Source organism: Branchiostoma lanceolatum, chromosome 5 (genome assembly GCF_035083965.1).
Source record: "Branchiostoma lanceolatum isolate klBraLanc5 chromosome 5, klBraLanc5.hap2, whole genome shotgun sequence".
Taxonomy (NCBI): domain Eukaryota; kingdom Metazoa; phylum Chordata; class Leptocardii; order Amphioxiformes; family Branchiostomatidae; genus Branchiostoma; species Branchiostoma lanceolatum.
Genome location: NC_089726.1, coordinates 13277670 through 13297032, shown reverse-complemented (window position 1 = coordinate 13297032; position 19363 = coordinate 13277670). Strand labels below are relative to the sequence as shown.

The 19363-nt window shown below is 41.4% G+C and overlaps 3 protein-coding genes across 4 annotated transcripts; 2 read left to right on the top strand and 1 right to left on the bottom strand.

Moving 5' to 3' along the window:
- Nucleotides 1–1036: 1036 nt before the first annotated feature.
- LOC136435263 (interleukin-1 receptor-associated kinase 4-like) lies at nucleotides 1037–9848 on the top strand. 2 transcript variants are annotated; one of them, XM_066428576.1, is made up of 12 exons: nucleotides 1037–1158; nucleotides 2856–3034; nucleotides 3546–3694; nucleotides 3852–3992; nucleotides 4367–4441; nucleotides 4657–4823; nucleotides 5415–5479; nucleotides 6793–6910; nucleotides 7156–7265; nucleotides 7654–7837; nucleotides 7952–8008; nucleotides 8412–9848. In XM_066428576.1, exons 2-12 carry the CDS (start codon nucleotides 2859–2861, stop codon nucleotides 8595–8597), a joined length of 1428 nt encoding a protein of 475 aa, XP_066284673.1. In that variant the 5' UTR covers nucleotides 1037–1158; nucleotides 2856–2858; the 3' UTR covers nucleotides 8598–9848. The 2 variants fall into 2 exon arrangements, with proteins under 2 accessions (XP_066284673.1, XP_066284672.1); XM_066428575.1 differs by lacking the exon at nucleotides 1037–1158 and adding an exon at nucleotides 1464–1807.
- Nucleotides 9849–12804: 2956 nt separating this feature from the next.
- On the top strand, nucleotides 12805–14829 carry LOC136435258 (crystal protein-like). Its single transcript, XM_066428570.1, has one exon. The coding sequence runs from the start codon at nucleotides 12878–12880 to the stop codon at nucleotides 14549–14551; it is 1674 nt and encodes a 557-aa protein (XP_066284667.1). The 5' UTR covers nucleotides 12805–12877; the 3' UTR covers nucleotides 14552–14829.
- Nucleotides 14830–14880: 51 nt separating this feature from the next.
- On the bottom strand, nucleotides 14881–19303 carry LOC136435260 (neuralized-like protein 4). Its single transcript, XM_066428572.1, has 6 exons — nucleotides 19159–19303; nucleotides 17665–17814; nucleotides 17337–17475; nucleotides 16631–16764; nucleotides 16048–16192; nucleotides 14881–15684 (listed from the first exon to the last, which is right to left on the bottom strand). The coding sequence occupies exons 1-6, from the start codon at nucleotides 19190–19192 to the stop codon at nucleotides 15465–15467; spliced, it is 822 nt and encodes a 273-aa protein (XP_066284669.1). The 5' UTR covers nucleotides 19193–19303; the 3' UTR covers nucleotides 14881–15464.
- Between the last annotated feature and the right edge of the window lie 60 nt (nucleotides 19304–19363).

Below are 19363 nucleotides of genomic sequence, written 5' to 3'. Positions count from 1 at the left end.
TAGATGTGTATATATCTCAATAGACTAACTACAACAAATGCAGAAAAGATCTTGTTGTACCATCATCTGAAGCAACTACACTGGGTATTCATATGCGATGAAACACCTTGTGTATACAGCTCAATTTACTAGACCCCCCCCCCCCCATTATTTATATAATGTCCTTGCTAGAACAAATGCAGAAAACAGCTTGTTATCATACCATCATGGGCAGGAACTACACTGGGTATTCAAATGCAATGAAACACCTTAGACTGTCAATGTTTACGACATATTTGCCATTTTTTGGCATGTTGGCCACCATCGGAGGGCAATGAAATTTCTTGTTTTTTATTTCGAAATCAGGCGAAAATTAATGAGCGCGCTGATGTCATCCATAAAAATTACTTGCTGTGGCCTAATGGTTGTTTATCAGCAGGGATATGCTGTTAAAATTTGCCATATTGAAGCACTGTAAGAGTAAAGCAGATGATCAAGATCTAAGATTTGCTAGCTAAGAACTTAAGGCTTTTAACTACAAGGGCAAGCACTAGATTTGTGTACCAAGTTGCATGACAAAGGGTCTATTTTCTAGTACAACCAGTTGAGAGAATGGAAAATGTTGCTGTGTAATGGTGAGCAGAGGTGTGAACAACTTACTACTGTTGTACCACCACTTTGAACTGATCGCAAAGGTGAACATCGATCTATCTAATTTGTCTGTTAAAATTTGCATATTCTCTTTATTATGATACACACATATTACATCAACCTAGACAACCATCTGGCTTATGGCATTATTTCTTTTTTGTTTCCTAATATGTTTAACCAAGTACAATTTATCTCAAATATAGTTTATACAGACCGAGTTGTAACAGCAGATCAAAAGTTGCTCCTTTGTTCCAATGAAGATCTTTTTTTTTCATCATGAGAAGGACATGCCCTTATAAAACTTACCGAAAATTGAATTCCCCTGATCCAGAATGGTGTTACATGTATAATCTTCTTGGAAGGTTTGGCCAGTCGAAACCTGCAGTTTGCATCTAAATCGACAGGAGCGTTGTTCAATAGTAAAGTTGGATTAGATCATGGTCGTTCGGTCGAGTGCGGAAGTTGCCTGACCGGGAAGCAACTTTCTGTAATTCCGGAAGATTCTGCGGATAATAGCCTGATCAATACGTAAGTAAACATTACATAATTCAACATCTGAAAAGAATGTTAGATGTTCGTAATTTTTGCACAAGGGTTAAAGGAACACAAGTTGCAACTTTCATATGTAACACGCCCCCCTCCCACAAAGCTCATATCATCCGAAAGAAAATGTGTAAATCTTCAAGAATATTTTAGACCCGATTCTTGAAACACGCACATCACGTCAGTAGGGAGAGTGAGATATCCTACATCCACCTGACCAAGCCCAGAAGTCCTTGGCTTGTTATTGGTTGGCGTTTTGTGAACTCCTGACCCTTGTATGTGAGTCACAGCGCAGCTAAACTTGCTGTACTTGGAACTGATGCAGAAATTACAGGAACAGAAACTACACCACAGCATGACCGAATAAGTCGTGATGTTGGAACAATTCCAGAACTAACATTTGATGTCGTGTCCGTCCTGCAGTCCTGGGACGTATTTCCAGTCTTGAAGTTTCCCAGATAGACCCGTTTCCTAAGTGAAGGAGTTCTCTTGAGTTTTTGTGTGGAGAACAGCAAATTGTTGTTATTGTGAGATCAAAGTTAATTTTATGCTGAGTACAACCAAGGAGGTTGGTACAACTATGGGAAGCTTGACAAACATGCCAGCGAAGGAGGAAGCTTCCGACCAGCTAGAGGTTGGTATCATAATAACATACTAATTACTATATAATATATGATTTGATGATGACGCATTGTCCCTTGTTTGTTGATCTTCCTGTTGAATCTCTTGTCAAAATGTTGCAACAAGGCCTTTAAGATAGTTACCTTAAGTCCAGCATCGAAAGTTCCATTTTATGATTAAGATATATATTTTTCCCAGTACTACAAATGTAATGTTATATACAAATTATATGGAGTCACTTCCTGTTGTCATATTGTACTTGATGGAACATTTTCATATCAACATACATGTACTAGTAACAGCCTAACGCCATTAGTGTGATGCTTATGTACTACTAGTAATAGGAAGTCTGAGGATGGTACAATAGTTAAAATGTTTCCGATATTCATAATCATAAGACAGCTATCAATCCATGATACTAATTGTGATTTCATAATTGCAAATTTGAGGATTCAACGTTAATGTTACTAAGCTTTCAATATTTCACACTTTTACAAGTTACCCCAAAAATGTATTTCCCATTAGACTGTAGAAAGCAGTGATCTATATCTACATAAACAGCAGACTCATTAATAACAGGTGGTCGTGTATTTACCAAAATCACTCAAGTGCAAAGTAAACGTCAGACATGTATTTTTATGAAATTCTGTATGACAGGAAACGTTTCAGTGGTGCTTGTGATTGCAGCAACTGCACCATAACATAACTCATTTATTTCCATGTAACGTTAGTATGTATGATGTAATTAAACATTAAAGATATCATCAATTTGACAACAGTTATACCATCCCCTCCAGTTGGGTGATCCAATCTTGTGGGGTTGTGTGGCGTAACGACAGGGTTTTCGGCCCAGAACCCAGCGGTCCCGGGTTTGAATCCCGACGCCACCGATCTTGTGCCCTTGGGAAAAAGGCACTTTACACGACTTTCCTCACTCCACTCAAGTGTAAAAACGGGTATATTATGTGTGTGGCTCACAACACCAACAATAGCTGCCTGCATCACACATGTATTTCACTGTTGCAATTTTAATAAAATCTAAAATCATCCCCTCTATCTAGACCATGCCTCCCCCTCCGCTGGACCCTAAGATGTTCATCCGTAAGATGCCGTACACCATGCTGAAGATGGTTGCCATGGAGCTGGACCCGCCTGGCCAGCTGAAGGGATGGAGGGAGCTCGCCTGTCTCATCACCAAAGGCCACGGCAAACAGCCCAGATATGATGTCGCCAAGATGAAGTATGTCCCGATGGGTTATTGTTTGATCACGGTCTAAACTACATGTTCCAGATGTTCAAATTTGAGAAATCTCGTGATAAATTTGTAATGGGTAGAGGTGATTTGAAGCTAACAACACATCAGTATGGGCTATATACAGTGACATATAGATATAATAAAATTTGAACTTATGACACATGCGCTTAAGGCTGAGGTCTGTAGTTTGTTTGGTCCGGTGGTAAGAGGGCGCCATCCAGTTTCTGCTGTGTTGATATATGACATGTAATGTAAAACCATTGCTGTTCTGCAAGACTGTTGTCATTTGCCCCATGTTTGTTGTTATTTACAACATGTTTGATATAGAGTATATGTTTGTGAAGAGAGACAGCAGCCAGACCATTCTGTTATTTACCCCATAATTGTTGTTGTTTACAGTAGGTTTGATATGGAGCATATAAAGAGAGACGGTACGATTGCCCTGTTGTAGGACGAGGACTGTTGTTGTTTACCCCATGTTTACTGTTGTTTACAGTCGGTTTGATATGGAGTATATGAAGAGAGATGGGAGCCCGACGATTGCCCTTCTGCAGGATTGGGGCACACAGAACACCACAGTGCAGGAGCTGGTGGAGGTCCTACTGAAGGGGGAGTTCTACAGAGTCGCCAACATGCTCATACCAGGTTAGACTTACTGTTATATATCAGGACTGGTGGGATGGGTGAACATATCAGTTAAGAAATGTTATGTTCTTCTTTTTTACAATAATATTACAATGATACTTGCTGTTTCCACAGTGAGGTCAATCATGATTGTGCTTTATGATCTGTGTTGTCCCAGGTTCTGCCCCTACAGAAGACACAGCCCCCCATGGCCAGCCAAACCTGTCAGACCAGCCCATCGTCCCCCACAGTCCCAGAACCCCCACACAGTCGGACTGGCCCGGGGAGACCAGACCTGGGGAGGAGAGCACATATGTCGGTGGGGAATCAGAATTATTATTTTTGTACACATGTGTATATCATGGTAGAGGAAGCATGAAAAAGGAAGGTGAATGAAATGAATTTGATACGAAAATGATAAAATGATCATAACTGCGACCAAAAAAGAAAGGCCAAACAATTTCGACATACACCCCTTTCCTTGATTGTACATTGTACATATTTCAGAATCAGATAGGCATAAAGATCTAGACTACTTTAAAGGCAGTCAATCCCAGCATGTGGTATACCTTTGTTGTGTAGTGAAGAAGAAAGGACAACAGGAATGTCTCTCCTAGATTTTGATTGCAGAAAGATGACAAATTCGTGGGCTGTTATTACCTTTTTCATTTGTGACTTTTTTCCTCTCCTTAGTTCAAGAGTACCAGTTGCCCTCAAGTTCTTTAAATGCAGAGGCACCCGTGCAAGTATCTTCAGGGGGTTCCACAGGTAACCACCATTGTCTTCAGATCTTATTGACATATCACAATACATGTATCTTACATGAACGTTCTGTCTTGACATATATATCAATAAAGAAGGAAAAAGCATAATGCATGGTCTGAGGTCAGTCTAAAGGGAAAAAGAAGTGTTTCTTAGGAATTTTGAATGTCTTGTGAGTAAACAAGTTTAAAGTGAGTAGTCATTGTTAATTTTGATTTCAGATGGGGTACACGACTTCAGGTATTCAGACCTACAGAGGATAACCAATAATTTTAATGACTTTCCACTGAGCAAGCAAGGCAATAAGCTAGGAGAAGGTGCCTTTGGTACAGTGTACAAGGGGACTCTAACATCCGGGACTGTAGTTGCTGTGAAGAGGCTGAAGAAGGTATGTTCTGGTTTGCATTTGTTTTTATATTTCTTCACTCTGTCAATTATATATACAGTATGGTCATTAAAAGTAGCAACTAGTTCATACTAAGTATTGTACAGTGCCTAAGGTACATTTTGTTGAGGTGCATGTGTACACCTGATGTACTGTAATTCACTTTAAGTTCATGGTAGCAAAATTTCACGGTGTAAGAAAAATGGACATTTTCACTAAACTTTAACTTCACGGTGGCAGCAAGTGATTAACAGAAAGTATGTGTGGAGGAATCATAAATAGGTTTTTCACGGTGATGATAAGTTCACGGTCCAGAGGTGACAGTGAAAACAGTGAACCTAAAGTTACAGTGAAAGAAACAAGAATTACAGTATTTAATTGTCAGTAACTGTTGACATAGAGCATTTTTATCATGTCAATCTGCTTCCTCTTTGGGATACCAATACATTATGTCCCATGCAGTGTCCCATTGTACCTATTACTACCCAATAACATTGACAAGTAGCCATCTTGCCATGATGTTTCCCAGTTCTACCCACATTGCCCAGGTGTTCCAAGTACAGGTAAAATCAAAAGTGTCCTTTGTGTTCCCAGCCATCTGACCAGATGATACAACATACCAGTAAAGCCTTCAAACAAGAGATCAGTGTGCTGTCCAGGTAAGGGGTCATTCAGAAGTAAAATCATCATAGTGGTTGATCCAGATACTGTGAATTCATTTATTTTTTTTGGGACTTAATTTGGCACTAGGAGGGGAAAGTAGGTTTTTGTTGTGTTTTGTGTTCGCGGTGGAAACAATTCTGTAGTACAGTATTGACATAATGGAAATGCGTATTTATGGTGTCACAAATTTGCTGTGGAGAGGTCATCGCAAAAACTGAAAATAAAGCCACTGCAAACATTTCAAGATTTGCAGTACTGGCTATATGTACATAAAGCCAGTATAGTTTTTCATTGGTTGGGTCCGAATGCTATCAAATGTCCCTATCCTCCCCAAAGGCTAGAACAATATGTATGACACTTAAAATGCAAAACAAATTAATATGTTGTGACCATGTATCTGTATCTGTATAGCTGGTATAACCGCCCTTCGGCGTAACACACCAGCTTTGCAGGCACGCGGCGCGGCAGCAGCTGGTTATATTACAGTGAACGGCCTGTCACACCTAACTTTTGCTCATCTGACTGCAATCGTTCTTTGAAGCTATTTAGTGAAGGTGTTCCTACAGCATCTGATGACAACGAGTTCCATTCTACTATGGTTCTCGGGAAAAACGAATTTTTGAACACATCAATCCTTGGTTTATAACTCTGGTACTTAAAGGCATGACTATTTCTTGTCCTTTTCTGGGCTGGTATTAGATAATTATCAGTCGGTACATCCACAAGTTTATTAGTCATTTTGTACATCATGCAAATCCTGGATATTTTTCTTCTGTCTTCAAGTGACTTCCACTGTAGATCTGCTTTCATTTTAGTGACACTAGCACCCCTGTCATAGTTGTTCATGCAGAACCTGGCAGCTTGGTTCTGCACCCTCTCCAGTTTATCCTTGTCTTTCTTTGTGTATGGTTCCCATACTGTTGCAGCATATTCAAGGTTTGGTCTTACTAGAGACGTGTATGCAAGTGATTTTACCTTTGCTGGGCATGCCCACAAATTACGTTTGATCACTCCCAATGTCTGCTTAGCCTTAGTTGTTACTTTGTCTTTAGAGGGGCTACGCCAACAAGGTCTCTCCTTAGGCCTTTTATGTACGACCAGAATGTTTTGGGTTTGTCGATTATGGCTTCCCCCAGGCTTCCTACAATGACTGTAAGAGCTACATTGATTGAAAACACCATGTGTAGGCCAGTAGATACATGAATTGTAAGCCAGACTTGCTGAATAAGGTCCATGTCTGGACCTGCTATGGACTAACTAACAAGAAGACTGTATCAGTGAGGTGCTCTCCATGTGTCCCCATCCCCAGATTTTCCCACGAGAACCTGGTCCCTCTCATTGGCTACTCCATAGACAACGTCCAACACCCCTGCCTCGTCTACCTGTATATGGAGAACGGTTCGCTACAGGATAGGCTAGCTTGTAAGGTCAGTTAAACAGCTTTTAAACTTCTGTGTCGAGGGATGGTTTTAGACAAGTATTGGCTGTAAGAGTTTCTATGACAGTAGCCACATGTACAAGGTTTGAAAATACACACAATATCTTTTATTTCAATGCGGCTATGAAGGTTAAATTGTAAACTTGATTTGGGATCCCCAAATCCCCTTGGACATGTTCACTGGTTGCTATCTCTATATGAATTTGAGATGCTATGTATGTCATGTGTTTTCAGGATGGCAAACCACCATTGACGTGGCTGGCCAGACAGGCCATCGCCCAGGGTACGGCCGCCGGGATCTGTCACCTGCATGAACACGAGTACGTCCATAGAGACATCAAAAGGTCAGGAAACTAATCACCTCATTTTCAACATTTGTTCAACATTATTTTACACACTGGAAGACTTGTCAATTTATTCATATTGGTATGCCAGCCATCTGTATGTTGATTTGTTGTTTCGCGTTTCAACTGGGTTTGTATTTTACCTTTGAAATTATTAGTTCCGTTCTGTTATTGTTATTTTGCGAGCAGAGGATTCCTATAAGCACTTTGTGCTTTTTGTCCAATACACTTTAGAAATATGTAAATGAAATAAATTAGATAAATAGATAAGGTCAGTAACGGTTTGTTATGAGCAGGAATGCATATGGAAGTGTGATTCATGACTCTTTCTTCAAAGACTCAACAGACATCCAGGAAGTAAATTGCTATCGTATAATTTTTTGTCCAGTGCAAACATCCTTCTGGACAGGGACAACACTGCTAAAGTAGGAGACTTTGGGTTGGTCAGGGTTGTTCCGTCCGAAGCCACCAGTCAGCAGACCGCCACCGTGTTCGGCACCAGCGTCTACATGGCACCCGAGGCCATGAGAGGGGAGGTCAGCCCAAAGGTCGACACATACAGCTTTGGAGTGGTCAGTACCCAGTTCCATTTCTTGATTAGAAATCCTCCTCAACACATTGTGTAACACCATACATATTTACTTCTATCTTGCTCATAAAACGGTCCTTTCTTCTACCTTGTACAGGTTCTGTTGGAGTTAATCACAGGCCGTCCTTGTTTGAAAGAGAATGAAAAAGACTTGGTAAGTTCAGGATTCATTCTTGATGGTTAAATCTAAACACATTATGGTTACTATAAATGTTATTCAAGTTTCCTTTGTATACTATTTGTTACTACAATGTTTTTTGTGTATTCACTTATATCATGATCTCTGCCTGGTACTTGTATTTATTTCTTCTACTTTGTACCTATTATTGATAATTTATCAGTTTTAATTTTGTATTTGGTTTTCTTTAACTTATGCTAAATTTGATGCTCCATTTGATTTTATTAGCTAGCTAGTTCGTCGTTATGATCATACATATCATCTCAGTTTGGAGGAAGGCCCTCAAAAAACTTAATAGGTTTCTGGTCTGGTCTGCCTATTCTTTTTCACTGCTGTTACTGAATAATTTGTTTAACAGTAATAAGAATGTCTCCCCCAGGTGAGTTGGGCAGAGGATGTGTGTGACGAGGCCGAGGACATCCTGCCCCATGTGGACACCAGAGCCGGGGAGTCCACACCGTCACTCGTAAAGGCTCTCTTCACTCTGTCTACTCAGTGTTTAGAGGCTAAGAAGAAAGACCGACCTCAGATGATTACAGTGAAAAAGAATTTGGACTGCATTTGAGATTTTATAAGAGGGTTGGGTGCTGCTTTAGGATGGAGGAAAACAAACCCTTCTGTTACCATGTAGTGTTGAACAATCTTGGAAAAAAATTTTCATTCTGCTTTGAATTCATTTTAGTGACATAACTTTTTAGTGGAATAGTGCTGTTAAGAAAAAAAGTATCAAAAATTCTGCAGACAAGTCTCATGACTGTTGTAAGGGCTATTTTCATACCAGTGTTTCTTCCATTTTCTATAGCCAGAGTCAATGTGAGATTTATGGTAGATACCTGCTGGTAGTGTGACGTCGTGTGGCATAAGTGGTCATCATACTCGATTTATGAGTGATTGCCATACATAAAGTGGAAACAGCAAAGTAAGGTATTGGGTCTCCTCAAGAAAATTAAAATGATGTTTAAAATGGACCAATTGATGACAAATAGAGACCAAAACTGTTTTATATTTTTTATGTAACAATATCAAATACAAATATGACATTGGTATTGTTTGTGTGTGTAGTGTACTTGTGTATATATGAAGTATTTACCATTGTGTTATGTTTACAAAGCAAATACATTGTATTATCATGATTTTAACTGGGGAACTGCCAATAGATTTGTCATGTTGAGTAGAGGGCTGTCTTCTCTTCCAGGCTAATGGCTACATGGTGACAGAAATTAGTCCACTTAAACAGGGGATCTGACAACTTCCTCGAATTAGGTACAATCTATTTTGTATGGTAGCTCTGTGGCAGTGTAGTCTATCTCTAGTAATGGGGTTTTCTATTATTCAGGCTGTTCTATGAGATACGTATGTAGCATATTATATTAGCTACACTTTGATGTGTAAAAGACAAACATTTTATGAAACAATTGTACATACAAGATAGGTTATAATAATGACCCTTAGTTTACGCAAAAATATGTCACACATTCTCTACTATGCTATACAGTTTGGCTGCATAGGCTTACTTTGCTGACTGTAGCATTGCATGTATTACACAAAAGACACTGAAATATTTGTGCCTTGTCATTATGTCAAAGAGAATGTCAAAGGTTTTATTCATATCTCTTTTTCTAGTCAAGGTAGATCCTGAAATCAGCTACATGTGCGCTCTTCAAGCTTTATGTACTTCATGCAACATTTTGTCTTTTTATTGTTCTTAATTACTTTTTATTCAATATTCAAAATGACTGATATTGTCCAATGTGATGTACAAACAGCTATGGAATGGAAGTATTCTTTGGATTTGCATTAAATCCTGAGGTGGGAAGAGTGTGTACCATTGTCTTTTATTGCACTCAATTGACATAATTTACACACTGAAGAATATTGAAAAAGTCCCACAAATGTTTGAATGTTAAAAGCTGTTGGCATTCTGCAATATCCATGGACACTACCTTCGTACTTCACTATTTTCGAAATGGGTATTGGATGTTGGCTGCCAGGCAACCCCTAAACCAAAGTGTTGTACCTGCTGCCAATGCTGGTCACGAGATTTATATTTAATAGCGGATCATTGTATCATTCGCCCCGGTACTGCAGTACTGCAACGGATTAATAGAGGCCACTTTTGATCGATGAATCTGTCATAGGTTGATGCACGTATTTCGACTGTATCTTTATTGAACAGCCGTAAAAGTGTTAATTCCTCTAAAAACGTATAGATCCCTCAAACAAGCCTGAAAGTGTTACTTGTGGTTAGATTACACAGCCTGAAGGTTAGAAATATGTGCACAATTTCCACCAATTAATTGCACAGAATTACATCAACACACTTCAAAACATACACAAATGTGTCTTACCAAGGATTGATTAAAGCTAGTATTAATAAGCAGAACGCCAAATTCATCTAGATGAATTATGATAATAATTGACGTTGTACTCGCTTACCATGGCCAGTTTTAGCCTGGGTGCCAACCGATTACTACCGGGGCTCCGATATCCTACACTCGCTACCCTAATTTTTCACATAACATATCGTTTTGAAACAAAAACAGTCCATTGCAATTAGCTACAGTTGATACTTGCTTGAAATATGAAAAGAACATTAGGTGCTCTCCCATCATATCAACCTTTTGCTCCTGATTTGGAAAAAGCTCTCGCGAAGAATTTCAAAATATTTATTCCATATTATCATATAGGTAGATGTCGTCGACCAATCAGAAGGCTCCATTTGCGGGTCTGTAATCTTCGCGAAGCGACCGAGGCACTTTATGAGGTGGTTATAGGAACGACCACGCCTTATCACACCGTATAGACGACATGGGCAATGGCTATATGATAATAACGTTGATGACCCGCTTTCCTTCAGCCTGTACGGTGTGATAAGGCATGGTCGTTCCTATGACCACCGAATAAAGGACACGCTCAAAACTGATACTGATACCAGGAAAAATCACGAAGGTTATGAAAAATATACAGGACATGGCATGATAAACGCTAAATCCGTTATAATTGTTCCTTCATCAAGAGGTAACGTAATGTTTTATTGTTTCAGAAGATGGTATAGCAAACTAGTATTACGTCTTGTTCTTTCGGTCCAGAGCCCATCAGACACCCCCGGGCGCTCAATGAGTATTGCAGCCACAAATAATACATGCACCTTACAGCATTTTGACAGGAAATTTGACCTATTATTGAAAAGCAAACCGACAGAAACACCGTTACATTTGTTCAACGTCTTCTTGTTTCACAAATATGAATCAAGTTTGGATGTAGTAGCCCTTTAAAACAAGTTACAGGAAATATACACTCGCGATCGACCTCATCTACTGGTAAATTGTAAAGGCAGCGTGTCATTTATGACCTAATATCCCATGGTTTGTTTGTGAAATGTTTGAAATCTTGTCATTTTTCGTTTTTGAATTGTCGCATTTTCGTAAACAAACTCAATAAGCTTAAAGAATTCTAACCTATTTGCGAGCCTATTGCAATTTCCCCATTCCCGAAAATACCTAAATTTTGCAATTTGACGGTCGTTTTAGCCACTTTCCAGGACGCGGCCAGGAGCGGTACTGCAGATTAGGCTATGATAGGGTATGTAGTCCTGACTACTCATGACTTGTAAAATGAGAAAAAATGCAAGAAATTAAGTACAATGCCAGTGAACACTTTCCCAAACAGATCCAGGCATCTTAACATTCTAGAATTATCTTGTTGACATAATAAGGATCGATCATCCCTCGTCTCGGTTCATCACTGGTGATGACTTCCTGATCCATACTGCCTCCATAATCAAATGAATGCGTCTGTTGTCCTCTCTGTCTATTACTTTGGCCCCCTCCCAGTCAATGACGCAGCTGTGTTTGTGAAGGCTAGACATCCAGGTAAACAATATATAAAGAGAATTCAAACTCTACTACTGGATAAGGATTCGGAGATTTATTTCCGGACGTTTCGAGTGACATCCATCACTCTTCTTCAGCGTCAGTAGTAGAGTTTGAATTCTCTTTATATAATGACGCAGTTGTTTCTAGCAATATGGTCCGTGACTGCAGATTTCTTCTCTTCTTGTTGTGCCTGTCCGTTTTCTGGGATCTGGTGTACTTGACAGCATCCATGTCGGTAGCTTCCTTTTGTGTTCCTTGAGCCTAGTTCCAAGGGTCCTGCCTATTTTCCCAATGTATACTTCCTCGCAGCTTGCGCATGGAAGCAGTACTCCAGTCAGAAGCTCTGAGGAAGGTGTCTGACAGACACCGAAACTTCAGCAGGGGAGATTTCCTGGTTGTGATAAAAGAAACTCCAAATATCCTATGACGCAATACTGTCTCTCAGCCCAACATCTGCTTTGAGACCGATTTCGTATGACAACTTCGGCCTTTCACCTGACTATTGTACATGTACATGTACATGTACAATAAAATTCGCTTTTATACTAAGGATCTAGACACCAGACAGAATTATATAACAAGGACATACGTATATGGTGACACCTAACATTCCTCGTGGTGGAAGAACAATGGACGTATAGGATGTATTGTTTATCATGTGATGAACCATTCAGCGTGTTCAATTATTGCTAGAATCTTCGTCATCAATTAGAATTTAAGAAAGAAGACATGTTATTTTTTTCATCTGTCGTACACAATACTAGTATGCCTTTCTACATGCGCTCGTAAACATCGATAACAATGGGTAGTGTGGATAAACGTCAAACGATGAATGTGTGGTCAAAGGTAGTTCTTTGTATGGCCTTGGACCTTTACCTTATAGGCTGAGTATACTTTATTGCTGCGGCAGGTCTGAGTGCGTGTAATTCTAGCGCTAGCTAACGGTACGCTTGTACACGGTATTTCGGTCATGCCTTGCCTGCCTGTCCCCCAGATATGGCTCTTTACAGTGATGATGACGGGCATATTTGCCATGGATGGTCCTGTATTTCAAACGCAATACGGAGCCGTGCGCAGCATGTCTGTAGACGAAGGAGTCATTGTCCTGGGACTTCCCTTCGGACAGCCACCTGTTGATGCACTCCGCTGGAAGCCACCAGAGCCGTTCAACACACCCTGGGCGCCCGGCATCCGCGACGGCAGCGTCCCGGGCCCGGCATGCCCTCGGAAAGGATGCGGTCCGAAGGACGTCGACTCCCAACACGTCTGTCCCCGGGACGGGAAACTCAACGAGAACTGTTTGTACCTCAATATCTTCGCCCCACACACCATAGCGAACTCTACCAACAAGCTACCCGTGTTGTTCTGGCTTCATGGCGGAGGTTTTGACTCTGGTACTGGTTCTGCTCTATCTTACGACGGACGCTTTCTGGCTAACAAAACAAACACTGTGGTCGTCACGACCAACTACAGACTCGGAGCGCTCGGCTTCCTCGTGGCAGGTGAGGGGAAAGACGCGGCGACAGGGAACTACGGAATACTGGATCAGATCCTGGCGCTGAAATGGGTCCAGCAAAACATAGGCAGCTTCTGGGGAGACAAAAACCGCGTCACCATTGTGGGACAAAGTGCAGGGGCCGATTCGATCGGCATTCACATGACCAACAACAGGTCTATCGGCTTGTTTGAGAAAGCCATTATGTTGAGCTTGCCCTTCACTATCAACCACAAGTCGCACTTCGAAGCTGTTCGACTGGGGAACCACTTCGCTGGCCTACTGAACTGTACACATGGCGACATGACATGTATCCGCTCTAAAACCACACTAGAGCTGTTAGGCGCACAGGACAAATCACACAACTTCATAGCGAACCCTCTCCGTCTGTTTGAGATGTTCGTCCAATGGGGGCCGTATATAGACGGAGATGTCTTAGCAGAAGAACTCGTAGAAAGGTTTGCAAAGGGACAGTTTCACAAAATGCCTTTTATCATAGGAACAGTTACTGAAGAAGCAAGGCCCTACGTATATGGGGCGTTCAGCAACAATATGTCCAGACTGGAGTTAGACGGGGTCGCTGTGGCTTTTCTGGGCGGGAAGGCAGAGAGGGTGATCCGCGAATATCACCCGCCACAAACCGCAGACTATCGGCCTTATCTGTCCCATGCTGTTACGGACTGGGTCTTCACCTGTCCGACTCGTAACGCCAGCCGTAATGCCATCGCGACAGGAGAGACCGATGTTTGGCTGTCCGTCTTTGACCTATCCTGGTCTTTTAAACATGCATGGGGCGACAGTACATACTGCGACGGCCATGTGTGTCATGGCGAGAACGTTCCATTTGTGTTTCAAACACCTCCACTGGCAAACATCACTCTAACCCCAGACGAACAGGTGATGGCGGATACCATAGCCTACCACTACGGTAACTTCGCGCACACCAGTGATCCCAACAAACACAACCAGCATCCCGTGAGTCCAAAGATCAACACGTCAGATATCTTAAACTGGCCAAAGTACAACAGTGATAACCTTTATACAGTTCTGAACATTACAACACCAGAAAACACACTGATACAGAACTATCGACAAGAGAAGTGCGACTTTTGGGACAAAGAAAACGTTTATAACAGAGGAAGAAAGTGAGCCACATTGTTCTGAACTCTAGATTCTATCTTGCAGATACTACATGTAGTAGAAGATAATGTTTGAAAGGTATACTGTGTACGGTGGAAGAGTCAATAGTTAACGAACTTATATATATGATTGATTGCAAGGTCATATTGGTTTTGTGATTGCGAGTGTTTGCACTTCTTAAATTGTACTACTGTTAAGAACGGAAAGACCAAATAACTGTATGTAGTTGGATATGAATAAACAATGGCTCTGAAAGTGGTGCGTTATACAATCAAATCAACCGACGCCTGCTCCCACGACAGAAATCATTAAAAAAACATAATCATTATGCAGAAGTCTTAGGTTATCCCGTTTATTACCCCAAAACAACAAAAATGCTTTACATTCAATTAAGTTAACTTCCATAATGCATGTACATGAACAGGATATGTATATTTACTGTCATATTATGTGCATACATCATAGCGTTACATACCTTAGACCTTGATAAATATTGTCAAATCACCCAAAAACTATGGCTTACTGCTAGCTGGATTATATGTTTTCATATTCATATTGTATTTCATGATTCACATTTTTAAAATGTTTTAGTGTTTGTATTGTTATATATCATAATGTGTGGGGCACAATATCACCGTCGCTACCTGGTGCTCCCATGTATTGTTTTGACACTTGCCATGATCCATAAAGTTAAAAGAACACTCTACAAAAACACAAAATCGTCAACGTTCTTTGATTAAAGTGTGCACAAAGAAAATTAATAAAAGTTACAGAAGATTGCAACATGAGTAACACAAGTAACGAACATGAAAGGAGAGCCGAATATTAAAATCAAAATCGTAGTCATAGCTCATATCCTGCCCGATCTAGGTCGGTATTAACGTTAAATAACTCAGGCTTTTTCTTTTGAACAATTTGAATTTTAAGAGCATGGTTCTATCTTGATGAGCAGACCATACAGCATGATGGCGTCCACGTGTTTGGTGGACCACTCGATCTCATTGTTCTTGTAGATGGGGTCGATCCTCTCATCACGGCGGACATGGTGCAGCGTAGTCGGGCCGATACTGTAGCTTCCCGGGCGGATACGGGCCTGGAACGCCGACCGCACCTTGTACATCTGGCCGGTTCTGTCTCGCCAGCTGTAGAGTGATAGGGCAACGTTAACTACTGTATATCTACTTAGCTTCATACTCTATGTATGTACTCATTCATATAGCCTCATTCGCAGACTTCTAGGAGCACTGGCGTTTATTTCTTGGGGAGCGCTGATTTGCGATTTTCAACCTGTGTTCTCTATGCTGAGGGACATAGTTTCCGACTGGTTGAAAATAGCGAACCAGCGCTCCCCCCAAAATAAATTCAACGCCGGCATTCATAGAAGACTCCGAAGGAGGCTACATTTATACATATGCATATTTTGATAGTCCAGACATGTACATGTAGTGTGTAAAAGTATGCACACCTAACATGAATTCCATATGAATATGGAAAGGAACGTACGCGTATATGGAGAGGAGTAGGCGTCCTTGGAGGAGTAGCGGATGCTGGGTGACACGAAGACTTGCAGCGTGTCGAACCCTTCTGGCTTCCACTCCTCGTTGTAGTGACCGTTCCTCTGGCTCAGGGTTCCACCGGAAATATCATCTCCTATATCAAAATGCTTATCATGATTTTTCCTTCCGTTTATTGATTTCGTGACCTAAATTAGATCGCATTAGTCTCCCACCATCATGAGTTGAAGTCAGGATATACTCAACTTAAGTGTGAGTTCGAGAGACATTTTGGCCGATGTAAGTAAATCACATACGTTACAGGTCTTAGAATCTACGTAAACCACAACTGGTAACCATAAAAGCCGATACCCTTTTCCCTCTCAATACGTATACGGTATACCCCATAGATAATTTGTTATTTTCTGTATTTATTAACATTTCAATAAAGTACCTAACAGAAAAGGCATAAAGTGTCTCATCAATCTAATTTTCCTTATCTACTAGTAAACTGAGACTCAGTTTATATTTTGGTGCCGATCGGCCTAGCAGAGCGGGCCATGAAAACACCTAAGGAGTCAGATGATTCCCCTACCCGGTCGGCGCAGTCCCCCCGTCTCCACAATAGGTTTGACGTTGTCCCTCAGGGTACCGTGGAAACACATCTGCCAGCTGTCAAACGCGGCGACTGTCCCACCGCGGGGCAGTTTTACCTGTGGCAGGGGCACCCTTGGTAACAGAGGGGAGTGAACGTCACGCAATAGAGATCAACAGAGGCTGAATCCTATCTCCACGGGTTCTGAATTAACCTAGCCTGGATGCCAGACCCCCAATCTCTAAAATATCCACACGCCGATAGATATTTTAGAGATTGGGGGTCTGGCATTCAGGCTAAAATTAACCATCCACTAAGGACACTGCATGATGGTAAAGTACAAGTGTATTTCAGCGCATTTAAGACCAGAAAATAACCCTGGCGACACTTCACGAGTACCAGGCTTGATGGCTTTACTTACATACTTTGCAAGTTACGAAATACATGCAGTTTGAAATGGAGCCACTAGTCTTAGACTGGCAAAGTCTTGGCTACAGATATACATGTATACTCAATTTCACCTATTCTGTCAACAAACAAACCAGCAATTGCAGATTGAAAGAACGTTGGTGGGGGAATGTTTACTATTGTTTCTTTTATTCAATCATAAATATCTATGTTTTCAACAATCCTGTTCAGAATTTGAAATCTTTGTAATATTCTTCTATTGACAAACATAACATGGTGGCGGTGGTGGGTCGCCTACTTTAAAGTAAATCTGCTCCAGCCCAGCGGCAGGACGTAAGGTTTGGTCGGGTTCCCGCGTTGGTAGATCTCGATGTCTCTCCGTTCTTCATGGCAGGATGGACAGTAGCACATGTCCCTCTCAGGGAAGAACACATCCTCTGCAGGGACAAGATGATTGTATTTTTCAGCTCTTTCATTGGACAAGTGGGAATGTGGGAATATATTGTTCAGTACAAACCTGATGTCTTACGCCATGGCCAGGCGGCCATGCAATACAAGTAAAATGCCTTGACATTCTATTCAAAGTTAACTTACAAGCATGATCTACAACTGCTATGTCTTCTTACCCTGAAGACCGAGTGAGTCCCTAAAACGTGCACAGCGCCGCTGGTACTCGCACTTGTAACGGCTGTGTTTCGCCAGCCGGACCTCACGGACTAGTCCGGAGGTAAAGCTGGTATCATGTCTGGTCCCAGGATGTCCTCTCCATGTACGACCTACACAACAAAATATCAATCATCAAGGTTTTCTCTGGCTTAGCTGTATGTCTGAGGATCAGGATCGGGGCATATTCGATATTCTCCAAGCAGAGGTTTCGTTTGGGGGGCTAGGAGTGGCCGGTGTTTTTAACGCCTCCCTCCCACTCCTAGCCCCCCGATCGAAACCTCTGCTTAGACAATATGCATATTAGACTTTCCGGTATCAAACTCGTGAAATATTATAATATTGATATATAACGTTGGGTAACATAAATTCGTGGGGTACTTAAATTCGGGATTTTTCGAAAACGGGGTATTTAGGGATATGTGCAAGATGCAACATCAGTAATACCACTAGAAATGCAAACTTGACAGGCTAACACATTCAGAACACTGCCTGAAAAGCTTCGATAACCATGCATTAGAAGTTGGCGACGTCAAAAACTCTCCGTCCCTTATCGACAGAGTCTGGGGGCTTCGTGGGAGACTCACACTGCACGGTTGTTCGCTGGTTTATAAGACAAATGTCACATCTCCTGCCTGCTAAACACAATTATTAACAAGACAACTTATTACAATCTCTTTTTCTAACCTGCAACTGGATTCTAAGTGTGATCAATCATCAAAACTCCTCTTTGTTGCTACAACCTACGGCACGTGTATTTTCCCGCCGCCATATTGTTACCCAGAATCATGTCGTCAAGCAGACGACAAAAGGTTTGTGAGGAACACTTTTTTGTCTAAATGTTGCGTGTGATAGTGGACTGAAGACGATATTTTCCTCAAAGTTTGCTCCTAACACAACAAGGAACACATGGACATAGCAGTATAACCATTGCTACGGCATCCAGCTAACTTGCCATGAATAATGTACACGTTGCCATGACGGTGGGGATCGACTTTGAGTGACGTTCAACCCACTCAACAAACGGGATGTTAGCAAAGGCCTGATGTGTGCGGTGCGGCCGTTTTTTCGTGTATTTTTTCTACTTGGACACGTCTATATCCATAGCACTCTCCTCAAGCCAAGGATGGAACGAATAGCTGCTGTATAAAATGTGATTAGCGGTAAGATATTCAAGACGAATCTTCTCTCCCGAATTAATGTGCCCCCCTGTCCGACAACACTGTCATTGTGCGTGCGGCGGACGGTAGTTTCAAGTTGAAATATTATGGTGTCAGCACGACTAGAGACAAAATCAACCATATATATGATTAGTGCAAAGATAGTACATGATACTGACAGAATAATAGAAAAAAAGGATGGTTTATTGTTCTGCTAGATTGATTTCAGTCAACCATTATCGGAAAAATCCCGAATTTATGTTACCCAACGTTACACAGTTCGTTGAAAGTACCTACCATACGCGTAATAGGATCTTCCAGATTCGCTCATGGCTTGTGGTAAATTGACAGTGTCACAGTCAGTCCAACTCCTACCAGGCCCAAGCTCAGAGTGTTAAAAACAACAGTGAACAGTGGGGTTTTCCACCAGAGACTGAGTCATGGGGGATAACCCAGGCTGGGAAAACCCCACAGTTTCGCTCTGGTTTCGCTTGGTGGTCTG

What these genes read in the sequence shown, in the direction of transcription:
- LOC136435263 (XM_066428575.1), top strand. Translation starts at nt 1,721, where the DNA reads ATGCTGAGTACAACCAAGGAGGTTGGTACAACTATGGGAAGCTTGACA. An exon ending in AAGCTTCCGACCAGCTAGAG is followed by an intron (nt 1,808 to 2,855) that starts GTTGGTATCATA and finishes CCCTCTATCTAG; the next exon opens with ACCATGCCTCCCCCTCCGCT. An exon ending in GTCCATAGAGACATCAAAAG is followed by an intron (nt 7,266 to 7,653) that starts GTCAGGAAACTA and finishes TTTTTTGTCCAG; the next exon opens with TGCAAACATCCTTCTGGACA.
- LOC136435258 (XM_066428570.1), top strand. Translation starts at nt 12,878, where the DNA reads ATGCCTTGCCTGCCTGTCCCCCAGATATGGCTCTTTACAGTGATGATG.
- LOC136435260 (XM_066428572.1), bottom strand. Translation starts at nt 19,192, where the DNA reads ATGAGCGAATCTGGAAGATCCTATTACGCGTATG. An exon ending in AAGATCCTATTACGCGTATG is followed by an intron (nt 17,815 to 19,158) that starts GTAGGTACTTTC and finishes TTTGTTGTGTAG; the next exon opens with GTCGTACATGGAGAGGACAT. An exon ending in TGGAGCAGATTTACTTTAAA is followed by an intron (nt 16,765 to 17,336) that starts GTAGGCGACCCA and finishes TCTGTTACCAAG; the next exon opens with GGTGCCCCTGCCACAGGTAA.